At 45.5% G+C, this 15,647-nt stretch overlaps 1 protein-coding gene across 4 annotated transcripts in view; it reads left to right on the top strand.

Moving 5' to 3' along the window:
- Window positions 1–1,509: 1,509 nt before the first annotated feature.
- Window positions 1,510–15,647, top strand: part of CAPZB (capping actin protein of muscle Z-line subunit beta) — a 161,409-nt gene continuing 147,271 nt past the window's right edge. For 2 of the 4 annotated variants that reach the window (XM_072609110.1, XM_072609109.1), the window contains exon 1: window positions 2,408–2,596. In XM_072609110.1, coding sequence (XP_072465211.1) covers window positions 2,423–2,596 — 174 coding nt within the window. In that variant the 5' untranslated portion in view covers window positions 2,408–2,422. Of the gene's footprint in view, window positions 1,668–2,407; window positions 2,597–15,647 lie in introns of those variants that run through there. The other 2 variants (XM_072609112.1, XM_072609111.1) reach the window with 2 other exon arrangements.

Raw genomic sequence — 15,647 nt, 5'->3', positions numbered from 1 at the left:
CAAGTTATAGACAAGATAAATTGGAGATGATACAGAGGGAATTCGGAAAGGCTTCTTGCAGAAAGTAGGCTTTTTGCTGAGAACTGAAGGAAGCCAGGAAAGCCAAGAACTGGAGATGAGGAGGAAAAGGGTTTCAGGTATGGGGGTAAGCCAGAGAAAATCAAAGAATGGGGAGATGGGATATCATGTGCCAGCAACAGCAAAGAGGCCAAGGTTTTACTGGATTGAAGAGAAAGGTGGTTATAACTGGAAAGATAAGAATGAGTTGGGTTATGATGGGCTTTAAAATCCAAACAGAGAGTTTTATATTTGGTCCTAGAGGTAATAAGGATTCACTGGAGTTTATTGAATGGGGGTGATGGGAAGTTATGACCTGATTACAGTTAGGAAGATCAACTTGACAGCCAATTGGAGAAAAAACTTGGGACAGAGAGACCAACCAACAAGCTATTTAATTATCTAGGTAATACAGAGATGAGGACCTGCCTGTACCAGAGTGGTGGTAGTGTCAGATGAGAGAAGGGGTTTATATGGGAGTTATTGTGAAGATAGAAGGGGCAGGCCTTGGCAATAAGTCAGATATGGCGGATGAGAGAAAGTGAAAGCTGAGGAGAATGACACCTATCAGAGCTGGGGGATTAGGGCTCAGTGTTTGGAGGGTGGGGTGGGGGAGGGTTGGAAAAAATGAGGATGGTGAATTCTGCCAAGTATGGCAAGATGGTTGGAAAATGTCTTGGAAGACTGTTTCTAGGCAAAATAAAACAGAACGTCAGAGTTGGGAGGTCCCTTAGGACACGGAATGTCAGGTCTGGAAAGTATCTTAGGACGTGGAATGCCAGGGCTTGGAGGGGCCTTAGAACATGGAATGCCAGGGCTGGGAGGAGCCTCAGAACATGGAATGCCAGGGCTGGGAGGAGCCTCAGAACATGGAATGCCAGGGCTGGAAGAGACCTAGGAACCTGGTATGTTAGAGTTGCAAGGAACTTTAGAGGTCATTTAGTCCAACCCCCATCATTTTACAGATGAGGAAACTGAGGCCCAGGGAAGCCAGGTGAGCAGCCTCAGTTGCCCAGATGGCCAGCTGCAGCAGCACCCGCAGTTACAAACGCTGGGAGCCCGTCAAGCACGGCTCGGACTCGAGGGGGCAGTTTTCCATTCCCAGGCCAGCTCCGTCCCTCCCCCACCTCGTGCTCCACCCAGGCAGCCCAAGGCAGCGCCACAGCCCCGGACTCCAACTAGTCAGTTTCCTCCTCCTTCCCCCTCCCCTCCTCTCCCCCTCCCCTTCGCCTCCTCCGCCCTCGCTCCTCCCTCTTCGCCTCACTTCCCCATTCCGGGTCCCGCCCGCCGGGGCCGCCCCGCGCCGAACTCCATACTTGGCGATGGCCGGGGAGCCGCGTTCTCATTGGTGGAACGGAGCGGCGCGGGGCGGAGCCAGACAGAGCCGGGGGCGGGGTGGGGCGGAGGAAGGCAGGGAACGGGGGGAACCAGGCGAGGCGAGGCCGGGGGGAGGGGGCGGAGGAGGGGGCGGGGGAGCCGGTGACCCGGATGTTCACTCCTAGGCACCCGGGGAAGTGGAAGCGCCGGGCCCTGCTGCCGCCGCCGCCACTGCCGGAGGAGAGTCAGACACAGCGGGACCGACCGGGACTGGAAGTGGGGCCGCCGCCATGGTAAAGGCCTCCCCTGCCCCTGACCACCGGAGTTCCCCTTCCTGCCCGCCTCAGCCCTTCCCGAGAGTGGGCCCCGAGGGGGGCGAGGGACACCGTGCCGGGGGGAGGGGCTGCTGTCTTGGGGAGGGGGCCTGCTCTCCAGGGGAGGGGGCACACTGACTGCTGGGGGAGGGGGACCGGGGCTCGCCGTGGGAGGAGCTATCCTGAAGGAGGGGGAGGGTCCCCCTGACTGGTGGGGGAGGGGCCGAGGAAGGGGGCTCCTGCCCCCGGGAGGGTCGAGTGGGTGGGGGAGATAGAAAGACTCGGACTTTGGGAGCCTCGGAGAGAAGTCGGGCCAGGGCTGGCCTGGGGCTGCGAGGAGTGACCCTGCCCCAGCCCCGTCCCCACCCACTTCCTGGGCTCCTGCCCCGACTGGGGGCCGTTCTGGGCCCCTTCCCCCAGGCCTTCCTGTTCCTCCTCCCCTGTTCCCCTAATCACTAACCCCCTGTCGGTGTAGCCGGTGCGCCTTCAGCCGGCAGGGCACGGAGCGGGTGGCTCGGGCCGTGGTGGGCTAGGCGGGGGCCAGGTTTGGGGGTGGCAGCCCAGGGAGTCAGGGTTCAGGTGTCGGGGAGGGGCGAGGTGGGGGCGCGCAGGCAGCCGGGCTTCTCCCGTCCCCAGCTTCAGCCTTGTGAGGGTGCGATGGGTGCCCCCTGGAGCGCCTGGCGACCGAGGCCTCCTCGGTCACAGTGGGAGGGGGGAGCTGTCAGCGGGCGGGGATGAGCGCACAATCGGGCCCCTGTCACTCAGGAGCGTGGATTGAACGCCCACTGTACAGCGAGCAAACTGTACCAGGCACCATGCAGCCTGTGCAGAGGCGCTCTCTTCTGTCCAACCTGAACAGCCAGGTGGCAAAAATTAGAAGTGCCTCTTTTGGAAAGACTTTGGGAAAGGTGAGCTCTGTTCTGGGTGCTTTTACTAATGAAGCCCCAGGGCCCCCCAAGGGCCACCCGTGGCTTCTTTGATAACCCCATACTGTGTTTTCCCTGGGGGGCCAGGTGAAAAGACCTTAGGACTCCTTGTAGGTGAAGTGTGTTTAGATGGCTTGTCTAATTTAGATGGCAACTTTCACAAGAACCATCCAAACCCCATTTCCTCAGGCTTTGGTGTCTCACCTAGGACAAATGGTCTTTCAGTCTTCCAGACCAAAAGAGCCTGTCTTCCTAAAGTGTTACGATTGATTTTGTTAAAGCTCTTGGAAGCCTGTAAGGCCCAAGCTCTGGTAGGTCCTACTGTTGTGACAATGGGAGGTTTAGAGCTGGAAGAAGAGATCCTGGAGATCATGATTCCAACAAACCCACTTCATTTTACACATCATGAAACTCCAGCCCGTTGAGCTTCAGTGATTTGTCCAAAGTCACACAGGTGAGCAAGCTGAGATTTCAGCCTAGTTCTTCGTAAGTCCAGATCTGGTTCTTTCCGATGTATTTGTTGTTCTACCACCAGGTTCCATGAGGGTCAGAAGATTAGCCATTAAGGGATGATTTTTTTTCCCCCTCTGTAGTATATTTATTAAGGGTTGCAATCTTTAAAGTTGCATAAGGGTCATAGAATTAGAAGGGCATTAGAGGTTGTCTCATTTTACACGGGAGGAAATGATAATCAAAGGTTGTCACTTGCTTAAGGTCACATAACAAGAAGGTGGGATTCAAACTTAGTTTCTCTCTATAAATCCAATGTAAGTTTGGTGACTTCTTATGTTGGATGAAATTTTACTTCCTTGACTTGTAGAAATAGGTTCTTATATTCCAACTTGTAAGGTCCAATACTCCCATCCCCAAAGCTGAAGGGAGTCTTAGAGCATTCCTGAGAAGTAGCTGTCTAGCATCTATTTACTGATTTTCCGTGGGCTGGGGACCTTGCTGTCTCCTGAGGCAGTCCATCCCCTTTTCAGTCAGCAGTAATCATTGTTACCAGAATTTGCCTTCCTGCATTTTAGTTCTGCTTCCAAGGGCCAAGCAGAGCAACTTTGCATCATCCCTCTAGAACCATCTTCATTTTCTGGAGATCTCTTTAAACGTTAAAACTGGATAGTTGGGCTTGTGAGGAAAGTTTGTAGGATTCTTTGAAATTCCGTTCAAACATGGCACCTAGAAGTCTTTACCATTTAGTCACAGGAAGACAACGATTTCATGAGGAAACCCCACCTAGAAGAACTGTGATATGGAGAGGCCTAATGTTAGATATGAGAGGGTCCAACCCATTCAGTTTTACATGATGAAGAGCCTGAGGCACAGAGGAGTCAAGGGACTTGAGTGCCCAGAGTTAGGCCCAGGTGTCCAGACTTCTTGTTCAGTACCAGTGTTTGCAGTGATGTTGGTCACATCTAGAATTGGGCCATCGTTTTGGGTGTAAGTTTAGAAGCCTTGAGTTTTATACTCACTCTTGGAGACCTATGGGACCAGTGCTCTGCTAGGTCACAGTTCGGTTGAGTTCCTGAAGCTGCTTGTTTGGATCCTTGATCTAGAGAGCAGAAATCAGGCAAATGCTTGATTGACACCACTGGATCCTGTTAAACCAGTTTTCAGATTTGGGAAGAGGGAGGCTTAATGATACTTCTCCTCAACATAGAAGTACCTGGAGCCTTGAGTTGAGACCTCCTGTCTGTGCCACTAATGGGAGGACCTAGGGCATAATCCATCCCTGGGTCTCAGTGTCTTCATCTATGAAATGAAGAGGCCAGATTATAAACTCTGAATCCTTTTCCAAAGTGCCTGGATTTTCTGAATGTGTTTAGCAGTCATTTGTCCTTTCTTCAAGGAGGAAAGCTTTTTTAGCACCTTGACATTTCTGCAAACTGATTTTGTTGGTAGAGGCTCTCCCTTCCTCTGCTGATCTGGGTGTACCACCTCTCCACCCCTTGGTTGGCCCTGAACTCCTTGCTGCCAGCCCTCTTAGGATGAGTTTCTCCTCCACCTTCAGTAGATAGGACTTTGAGAGACAGAGAATGCCCCAAGGCTATTCAGTGTACTAATACCCTAGGCCTAGCCTTAGTGGCTACAGATATAGCCACCACCTAGGTGGGGCATTGAAGGAAAGAATGAGTTGAGAGTTTGGACTGACGAGTAGGCAAAAGAGTTTGACTTCCCTGGAACTCTCATTCCTTTTCTGTAAAATGAAAGGCTTAGGTGGGATGGCTCTTTTTAGCTTAGGATCTTAAGACTTTGAAAAGACTTTTAAAATTATTATTTTGTGGTAGCAAATTTTCCTTTTTAGATTGTGTTCTGCTAAAGAAATTAGTTTCCATTCCCTGGGGTGTATACATCCTCAGGGCAGTGGGTGAAGGCTGCCTGAGATCAGTGTACACAAATTAGGTTCTAGAGGAAACTTTCACTGTGGATAATTGGCTCTTTGGAGAATGTCCATAAAAGACCCAGCTTCAAGTCATAGGCTCAGGGATTTGGAGCTTCAGGAGACACTAGAGGTCATCTTGTCCAACCTTACTTCATTTTATAGCTGGAGAAAATAGAAGGGGCATTGCTGGGGTCACAGGTAAGTGACCCCATGAGTAAGTAAGCATGAATAAGGAGCAGGAGTTGGATTTGTTCCCAGCTTGGTCCTTGGAGTTCAGATCCAGTGAGCCCTTCACACCTTACTAATTCTTCAGCAATACCTAGTCAATCTAGGCTGGTCCTTCTCCTACTTGAAAGTTGTCCTTCATAGGAGTGTTGTGACAGAAAGAGCGGAGTTGTAATGTGGTTACAAGTGTAGCATTGAAAAGTATATATTAAGGTGTCCCTCTAGGCCTTTTGCTTATAAGGGTGCATGTTTCAGCTGCCCCACTATACGTATGTAGGTAGGTTGGCCTCATTCCTTTTTGACTTGTTCTCAGTGTGGACTTGTTTGGGTGGGAAGGCTTTCTTTGGATATCCCTGCTCTCTGGGCCAGGTAGGTGCCTAATAAATGCTTGAAGCAGCAGCCTGGTGAAGATCATGTGGGATTTGACTTTTCAGCCTTGACTGCCAAGGGTGCACTCCTGGGCAAAGTCCCTTAAACTTTCTGAGTCTCCATTTTCTCTTCCTTGAAGTGCTTGTATCATTTAATTTCAAGGCTGAAATGGGAGGATGTATGTATATAAAGTACTTCTTAACTGTGAAGTTCTTTGAGTTTTCTTATCACCCAGGGAGCAGATAGATAGCCAGACTTGGGGTTTGGTAGACTTAGAGGAGGGTTCAGATCCCATCCCTGATACTTGAGTCATAAAATGAGTATTAAGAGCTTTCTGTGTGCCACCCGTTGTGCTAAGGGGCTGTTGGCTCTTTTGAACACTGAGACCGATCAGATTGTGGAGAGAAAGAGCCTGGGGCTCGAGATCAGAAGCCCTGACTTTAATTGCTAATAGCTCCCATTTATATAATACTCTAATATTTGCAGAGCACTTTGTATGTATCTTATTTCACTTGTTTGCACAAACACCCTGTGAGGTACACATTCATGTCTTATATTTTACTATGGAGCAAACAGATCCTGAAAAGTTGAGTGCAGACTTTCACTTGTGCTGGGTTCCCCAAGTGCTGGGTGTGAGAGGCCGGATGAGAGCCTAGGTCAGCCTGAATCTGGGACCAGAGCTGTATCCGTGATGGCTCTGGGACCTTGGGCCACGGCTCTTAACCTCTTTGGTCCCAAGTTTCTCCCTCTGTAAAATTAGGGGGTTAGGATAAACTCAGATTGTCAGTGGGCGAGGGCTCTTCCTGTTCTAAATCTGTGACCTTGGGAGGCAGCCCAGTTCAGACTAATGCTTCACTCCTCCTGCTGTTCTCTAGCTGGTGGTGGCACCTGCTGACATGTGGGGAGAACATACTGGCTGTCCTTTGTGACATCTTCCTCAAAGGTCAAAAGGGTCTCATCCAAATGTCTCCAACTTCTCATTGAGCAACTTAAGTGGTAGCCTCCATGAACTGAAGATTTGTTCTCACAGGCCTCAAAGTGTTTTATAGATAAATTCATCATCTCCTTATTCCCCAAGAGGCCTGGAGAGTACTACATATTTGCAAGTTAAGACGTAAATGACAAGTAACAAATAGGACTTGGAACTTGGCTATTCTTTGCTTAGACCATTCTTATCATGTTCCTCTTCTTTTGGAGTAATCTTAGCATTAACCTTTGCATTTGGGATCGGCTGAAGCTTTTATCTTAAAAATATTCTTAGCTAAATCCTTTAATGGCGCTTTATAAGATGTTTCAGCCTTGCTGGCTAAATTATATTTATTAAAGGAAATATTTTTAATTAAAAAATACTGGGTGAGATGGAAATTTGAATTTCTGGTGTGTATGATCAGTCATCACTTCAAAAATCGTACTTGTAAAAGCTGATTTAGGATAAGAGAGTAACGAATAGTGACCCATTAGGATTAAGAATAACTTAATGTCACCAGTCTGCTCATTGGTACTTTTCAGTTTACAACCTTCTCTCATGTAATCCTCCCAGTGATGCTGTAAGAGGATAGGCAGTGTTATAGTTCAGTTATCCCTTCCACATTCTCCATCATGGTTTTGATGTATCATAGGTTAGCAGAAGAAATTAAATGGGAATTTGGGGGGAGTGTTGCAGAAGCCACAGATGACACATGAAGGCCAGCAGATGAGACAGAAAAAGTGTAGAAACTCAAGAAATACATGAAATATATATGTAGTATTTTTCATAATATCAACATACTTTATCTTTTAATACCAAAATAACTCAGACTTCTTCTCTGGTACAAAGAGAGGGCCAGAAAATTTTATGTGGATTTTCCAGATTACAGGGATGCCACATCCCCTAACCCCCTGGATGTAGAATGGATAACTGTAGTATTATATTGATCTGTATTCAAGGTTTTCACCCATATATCACAACCCCAAAATGATAGTAGCCCTTTGAAAGGGAAATACAGATATGCCGAATAAGTGCAATGAGAGGTCACATTCAAATTTTATTTAAGCCAGTTATGGGCCAGTAGAGTGATAGTCCTATTTTACAGATAGAGAAACTGAGGCACAGTGTGATTTTTTTTTTTTTTTTGAGACTTAGCCAATATCATTGTCAGAGTCAGAACTTGAACTCGTGTCATTTTGACTCCAAAGTCCAAGACCCTTTGTATAATATCTATAAATAACATGCCATCTAGTATTATATGATATCATAACAATGTAGTAATATCATACTAATGACATTTTCTTGAGATGATCAGATTCCCTTTTCTTAGCATTGTATGGTAGAGTTATTCACCAAAAAAAGCTAATCCTCTGGAAGATTTGGGGCATAACCTTCCTGCATTTAATACAGGCATTCAGAACTGACACATGAGTTATTTTTGGGACCCCTCTCCCCCCCAAGCAGGTTATGTACAGTTTAGTAGATGTGGGCTTTTTTGCACTCAGTTTTGTCCTTAAAAACAGAATGGGGGCACTGTTAGCATCATACAAATTTTAGGGTGCCTTGAATACTGCAGAAACATCTCTGATGTCCTTTTTTGAATATCTGCTGTATAAACTTCAGTGTTGATGAGTCTGTTTCTTGTTATCAGTGCCAAACTGACACACCCCCTTTCTGAGAAAGGTGTGGTTGAGCCTGCCTCCTCTGTACTGTACCCCAAGCAGCACCTAGATTTGGCCACAGCCCTCTAGCCTCCAGATTGCTCTTAGCAAAGTACTGTCCTCCCCCTAGAAGGCCCTCATCTTTACAGCTGCAGGCTAGAGCCAGGAACTCTGAGACTGGTGAGCTTTAGCTTGGTTTTGCAGATCTGCCCTTGGGGAACAGGAATGGCACAGTGAACTGGATCAGCAATTGTCTTACTTGGTCTGGCATGTGTTGCTGGAAAGTCTGATTCCTAGGTACTGAGGCACATTGACAGCTGGAATCATGGTGATGTCAGGTCAGAGGTTGGGAAATACTTTTGATTCTGGAAATTGAAATGAGTCCAAAGGCAACTTGGTTGAACCACATATAATGTGTTCAGGGAGTGGTCTGCATGTGAAACACCTGTTATATCTTACCTTGGAAATTGTTTTATGGTCTAGCCAATGAAACCAGATGGAACTAGATAAGAAAAAGACTTTTTCTTAGGCCTTCTGTTAATTGAACCACAAACTCTTCCATCAAAGGGGGAAAGTTGACAGTTTTCAAGATGCTGCTAACCGTGTTAACTATCATAGCTGGCATTTCTTGGACCTTAGAACAGTCCCACTCTATCTTCACAGGCAGCCCTGTGAAGGGTAAGGGTTGTTATAAGAGAAAAAGAAACTGAGGCTCTGGGAGGGTTCTTCTTTCATCACTTGCCCAGGGTAGCAGCTGAAAAGAGGCAGGCCAAGGCCTCCTTGGCCTCTGAGGCTCCTTCCAGCCCTAAATCTATGATGCTGTGATTGGGTTCAAGAACCATTCCACTCTTTCCTTTACAATATGTGTGTCCCACTAGTTGTATTTGTAGGATTGGGGTTCTGTGGGTCTAGGGGCAAGGTACTTCTCAGGGTCAGTTTCCTTGTCTGCAGAAATGGGGCATAATGATACCTATATTCATGGGATAGTAGAGTGAGAGCTGAAATAGGGCTTGGTCCAATTCCTTCATTTTACCGATGAGAAACTTAACGTCCAGGACCATTCAGTGACCCTACAACACATTAAACATTAAACACCTGCTGTTTGCCAATGCTGGGCTAAGTCTTGGGTATACAAATAAGAAAAAGACAAGCCCTTCCCTCGAGGAGCTTACAGCCCAAGGAGGAAGACAATGCACTGAAAAGAGCAGGGAGGGGAGAAGGTGCTTCCCTGGAAGGCAGGAAGGATGATGCTGTAGTTGGATCTAAGCAGAGCGTTTTGGGGTGGGGGGTGGAATGCACAATTAATTGACTGGCTTCTGAACCCTCTTTAAGTGGTGACTTTGGAAGGAGTTTTTTTGCTCTATGCCCCAACAGAGGTCAGAGATGGGATTCCTGGAGGGGACATGATAGTGTGGAAATCAATCTTAGAAGCTCTCTTGAGATTTGAATTTAGGCCCTTTCACTCCAAATTCAGCATTTTCCCCACTGTTCCTTGCGTGCTGCTGCTCATGAAGATTAAATGAGACCACATGTGCTTTGCATGTTATGCAGCTTGACCAGGATACCACACTCTAGAATCTTTAGGAATTATCTGCCTTCCTAAATTGGGGATGGGATGGGGTGGGGGAGGGGGGCAAGAGGGTGAGAGGGTAACTTTCCTTTGACCAAGGTGTTTCACAAGCTTCCCTCCTCTGGAAGGCCTGAGGGTTTGCTCTCTCCATAGCTCAGCAGGAAGCCTCATTAGATTTAAAGGTTGTAAAACATGTACTGGTCTGTAAGTGAACAAGGAATCTGGGGGGGAGAAACGTTTTTGATACATGTTACAATAAAATTCACTTCCAGAAAGCAGCTAAAATTTTGCATTCTTGTGGAACTGGAGAACTATCCTGATAGAAGGAGGAGTGGTGTGGGACCGGGAAAAGAATCCTGGCAGAGAGGTGGGAAGGAGGCTTGGCCTGGAGGGTCACTCTAGCTGACTTTCTGACTCCCAGTGATTGTGGGGTGGGCTCTCTACTGAACCACTGGGAGCCTCAGTTGCTCATCTGTAAAGAGAAGGGGCTGGCCTAGGTAATCCCTCTAAGATTCCTTTTGCTTTACCTGTTTCTTCATCTGTAAACTGATAATAGCATCTCCATACCAGTGTTGTGAGGCTCAAATGAGATTACAGAAAGTGTTTGGCAAATCTAAAAACACTGCATAGATATTGTTGTTGTCACTATTATTACGATTATTTGGGCAAGTAATATCAACTTTTCTCCTTCCCCAGCTTCCTCCTTTCCTGTATGTGGTAGGGGGCACCTAATGACCCCTAGCATTCCTTCCAGGACTAACAGCCTCCCTTCTAGTTCGAGCATTCTGCATTCTCAGGCCTCTCCTAGTTCTCACATTCTGTGTTACAGAATTTTGGGGAGTGGAAGGAACATCTAATCTAGCCCCAAAAGAATCCTCTCTCAATGTATCTTACAAGTGACCGGTGAAGCCTTTGTTCAGACACCTCCAATGTGGGGGATCTCTCTATCTCTAGAGTAGGACCCCTGTGGTAGTTTAGTGAAATTTAGGCTATGGACTCCTTCTAAGAATGTTTTTAAATAATAGAAGAAAATGCCAAATTTCATTTGGAGGTTAATAAAAATAAAAATGGAATGTCTTTCTCACCCTGAAATCTCTGGACCTCCTGAAATCTATTGGTCTACGGACTGTAGGTTAAAAACTCCCTTGCTCTAGAGGCAACCTCTTCCACTTTTGAAGTCAAATCTCAATGTGCATCTTTTCATCTTTTCTAAGTTCTACCTTCTGCAGCCAAGCAGAATAAATTAATCCCTATTCACCAAAACAACAGCTATAGTATTTCCAACATTATCTTTTCTTCAGACTAAATGCCCAAGTCTCTTCTTATAAGTGGAGCTCCAGGCTCTGCTGTGAGGATTCTTCACTTCCTTATTGGCTTTCCTAGACTGTAATGTCCAGATTTGAGCAGATACTTTGAAAATGGACTGAGCAGGGCAGACAGGACAACTGGGTTATCACCGCCTTTATCATTTCAGTACTGAACCCTGTGTACCTAAAGTCTCCATCTTGAACATAAAAATGTCTTTGAAAGCTCTCCCTAACTCTGACATTTTATTGTATAATATTGCAGGGCTCTGTATTTCTGTGGCATAGTTGACCACCCCCAGGACCAGACTGCCTAGGCTGGTAACTCCAGAGGGTTACTTTGATATATATGGAGGGCAGGGCTTTACTATTAATAGGACATTTAAAAACATTTTTCAACTATTTGATTAAGCTCTGAAAACCTTTTGTGACAGTTGGTGCTCAGCTGTTGTCTATGTACCATGGAATGTCCTCTTCCTTGATTTCCATTTCCCTGGGTGATACTGGAGACAGGTTTCTTTGGAGTTTGCAGTTTCTCCCTCCAGTACTGCAGGTGTGAAGCAGTCACAGGAAGAGCTGCAAAGCCCTGGTAGTGTCTCTGGTTACAGGGGAGGCAGAGAGCAGGCCTGCAGGCTTGTTTCATGCAAGGGAGTGGAGTGTCACATTGGGGGGAAAAAGAGGTTTGGGAGAAATTTGATAGGAAAAACTGGATCCTCTTCATCTTCTGTGTCAACCATGTAAATCAGCACAAGTTGATTGAAAGAAATTAGATGGGACCAGACCACAGTTGGACCTGTGTTGTTGTTGAATTGGTAAAGCCAAAATCATGCTGGTGCTATTTTCTGTCTTCCATTGTTCTTGGAGAAGCCTCCTGGCCCATTGGATAGAATAATGTATTTGGAATTAGGAAGACCTGGGTTTTGCCCTTGTCTGTGCCGGGTAAGGGCTGTGGGACACTGGGCAGGTCATTTCACCTCAGTGCCTCAAGCAGACTCTTCTGTTCTCATGGAGGGAGTTCTCTTTCTGTATTTAGCCATTCCAGTTTTTGTCCCATTCTTAGACTTTTTTTTTAGGCTGGTGGTCACAAGTGAGCACATCAGGGGACTGCTGATGGGATGCTGCGACCCAGTGAGGTATGGGAAAAAACTCTGGGCATTGTTTTGCCACTGAGGAGCTGAGTGCATGTGCTGTTAGGGAAATTGCTCCACCCATATGCATCTCTTGTTTCCTCTTCTTTCTGTGAGGCCTCTAACTCTGGGGATAAGTACTTTCATTATCTATTTAGGATCATAGAATTTTAGATTCTTGCCACTGAAGGCTTAGCACCATCAAATGGTTCAACAGTAGTTAATGGATATGATTTTCTCCAGTGGTAATGACATCACAGAAGGTGCCTTGACATTATAGCCTAAGGACCACTGGACCTTTCTATTCATTGTGTAGTTTTTTGATGAAAAAAGAAACAGCGACTTCTGCAGCCAAAAGCCCATTTTCTTTGCAAGTTGGCTACTTCCTGGTTTTGCTTGGGCGATGACACTCCTTAAAACTCAGGAAAGAGCCTAGTTCTTTATTTTAAAAGTAGTCTGGCTTTTCAGATGATCATTTTGCATGTTATGTCTGTTTTGAGTTCACCCTGTTGAAATCAGAGGTGTTGAAAACAGCCAAGAGATGTGTGAAACCTTAACCTTGGCTTCCCTAATAGTTTGAATCTGTTGGAAAGAGTCTTTGTCAAGGGGGTTTCAATACTAGGAGACTGAAATGAGTTGTGAAATAGACTGTAAGCTCCTGCGAGTTAGAAGTTGGGCCTTGTACTTGGTACACAACTTGTACATAGTGATTTGCAGTGAACCCTCAGTAACTGTTTGGTTAGGAACCTTCACACTGGAGCCTGGATATGTTCTCTAGGACTGCCCTGATTTAGAGCCAAAAGGCACCTTAGAGATCATCTGGTTAACCTGGGCTCTGTGAACATTTGTTTTTTGTTTTTTTGGGGGGAAGGGGCTATGTTTTGATAACTCTTCCAAATATGTTTCCTTGCTTCTTAATAAGCCCATGTGACCTCCTTTGAGCTTTGGCCCAGCGGACAGCCTGAGTCACATGGAGAGGATGGTGGGAGGAGCTTGCCTAATGGGTGGAGCAGGAAGGGCAGTACTGGGAGAGAGTGAGGCAGAGCAGCTAGAGTGAGTGAGAGATTGAGTAACTTTGCTTAGGGAAACTTGTTTGTGGGGAGGCCTTATGAAGGGAAGGCTTGGGGATGGCAGTGCTCCCTTTATTGGTAATGTGTGCAGACTTTGTTGTTATTATTACCATGGTGGAATTGGCTTTCTGGTATCTGAATAAATATTTTGGTTTTGTCTGTGAGGAAGAGAGTTTATATTTTGTGAATTTACCCTGGAAATATGCATGCATATCCACAGTGGCTGCTGTGGGTATCACATTGGCATTACAAATGGCGATGAGGATGGGATTGTAAAATATAAAACCTCTACTTGGAGGCAGGAAGGCTTTAGGGTAGGAAATGGATATCCTGGGATGGGAGGGTTTGCCTTATTCCTCCCTGGCAAGAGAATGAGTTAAAAGCACAGGACTTTGTGAAAACTGGGAACCAAAGCTACAAGAAGGAGAATTTAGAAAGATGTGGCAGGGATATGTAGAAGAGGATGGGTGTTGTTAACAAGTTATCATATTATATGTAAAAGTAGAGTCATTGCTACAGGAAAAGGTTCAGCTGAAAAACAAGTTAGCTGATTTGCATGAGAAGCTTTCTGTGCTCCAGCATCCTAACTTTCCTTTAGAAGAGCAAGCTAAAAAGTATCAAGTGGTAACAGAAAAGACATTTGTGAGAGTGGCTCAGAAAAAAAAAGGTGGGAAAAGCTAAGAAAAGGAAAATGAAGGCACCTCTTGCATTTGAGGGACTTTATTGGGGCCCAGACACCTGGAGGATCAGCTGTGTGGGAAGAAAATAAAAGAAATTTAGATGAGACTTCTAGGAATGTGGGCGCTTGTCCAGGACTATGGAGGGAAGGCTTGAGCATGGTGGTGCTCGCTTTATTGGTAAGTGTACAAACTTGGTTATTACCTTGGTGGAATTGGCTTTCTGGTATCCAAATAAATATCTTGGTTTCATCTTTGAGGAAGAGAGTTTTTATTTTGTGAATTTACCCTGGAAATACACATGCATATCCTTGGCAGCTGCTGTGGATATCTAATTGGCATTACACAAAATGAAGTTGGTTTCCTTTGTGATCCCCTATATTTTATGTGTTCAGAATCATGATTCTGAGAAGCAGGTCCTTAGGGTCCAATGTCCACCACATTGTCAAGGGACACAAAAACATTTAAGAACCTCTGATCAATAGATGCTCTTGTTCTTCAGGTATAGGAGATTCTAACCTAGGAATTTTTAAAAATGTATTTTGTTATGTTTTGTTTTACATTACCTTCATCTCTACGTATCCTTTCCCCTCTGTAACCAAGTGAGCTACCCCTGGTAACAGAATAAAAAAATTAAAAAAAAAAAGTTCAGTAAAGCCATTCAGCAACACATCAACTTTGTCTGACAGTCTATGCAATATTTCATACCCAGAGCCCCTGTACTCTGTACTATGCAAAGAAGGCAGGGAGGTACATTTTCTCAATTCCCCTCCAAGACCAAACTTGCTCATTATTATTAGTTTTTTTATTCTATTTACTTACATTGTTATTGTGAATTGTTTTCCTCATTTTACCGATTTTAGTGTCCATCAGTTCATGTGTTTCATGTTTCTCTGATTTTATTATATCCATGTTTCTTATAATACAGTAATCTGTCACCACATTCAGGTGCTACAACTTGTTTCACTAGTCTCTAATTGGTGAGTATGCACTTTGTTTCCAGTTTGCTGCCACAAAAAAATACAGCTATGAATATTTCAGCACTTATGGCAGAACTTTCTGTTTTTGATCTTTTTGCTTTATATTTCTAGCAAGGAAGTCTCTGACCCAAAGTATATGGATATTTTAGTTACTTTATTTAAAAGCAGAATTCAGCCTAGGTTCTTGACTACTTAATTCACTGAACATTTGTTAAATAGCTGTACAGAGACCAGTGGTAGGTAACTGAGGTAGATATGAAATTTTATATCTTTGTCTCTATGGAATTTAGTAATGGTATCAGACTCAAACAAAGATAAGTAAGACACTATCCTTTAAGAGTGTCTTTGAGGTATCAAACTAAGCGCCAGGTGAGGTCTCGGGTTGGGGGAGAAGCATTGGGGTGGCCAGAAGAAAGAGAAGATATTTTGGAGGACAGAAAGCATCAGTGAAGGTGTTTTGGGGGAGGGGGAGTTGGAAGTGAGTTTTTAAAGAGATGGTAGCAAGAGTGTAAAGCTAAAGGCAGAGAGACAAGAAAGCCCAGGGATGAGGAGTGCCTCCAGTTTGGCTAGAGCATTGATGTGCAACAGAGTGGAATATATGAGGAATTCTGTCTGGTGGGGAGAGAAGAGAAGGAGCTAGTGGGCCCTGGGCAGTTGTGGCAGCAGGAGGGCCAGGGGAGATGAGAAAAGGAGAAGGGAA

Source organism: Notamacropus eugenii, chromosome 5 (assembly GCF_028372415.1).
Source record: "Notamacropus eugenii isolate mMacEug1 chromosome 5, mMacEug1.pri_v2, whole genome shotgun sequence".
NCBI classification, from domain to species: domain Eukaryota; kingdom Metazoa; phylum Chordata; class Mammalia; order Diprotodontia; family Macropodidae; genus Notamacropus; species Notamacropus eugenii.
Note: the sequence above shows the minus strand (reverse complement) of the source record. Positions and strands in the feature narration are given on the sequence as shown.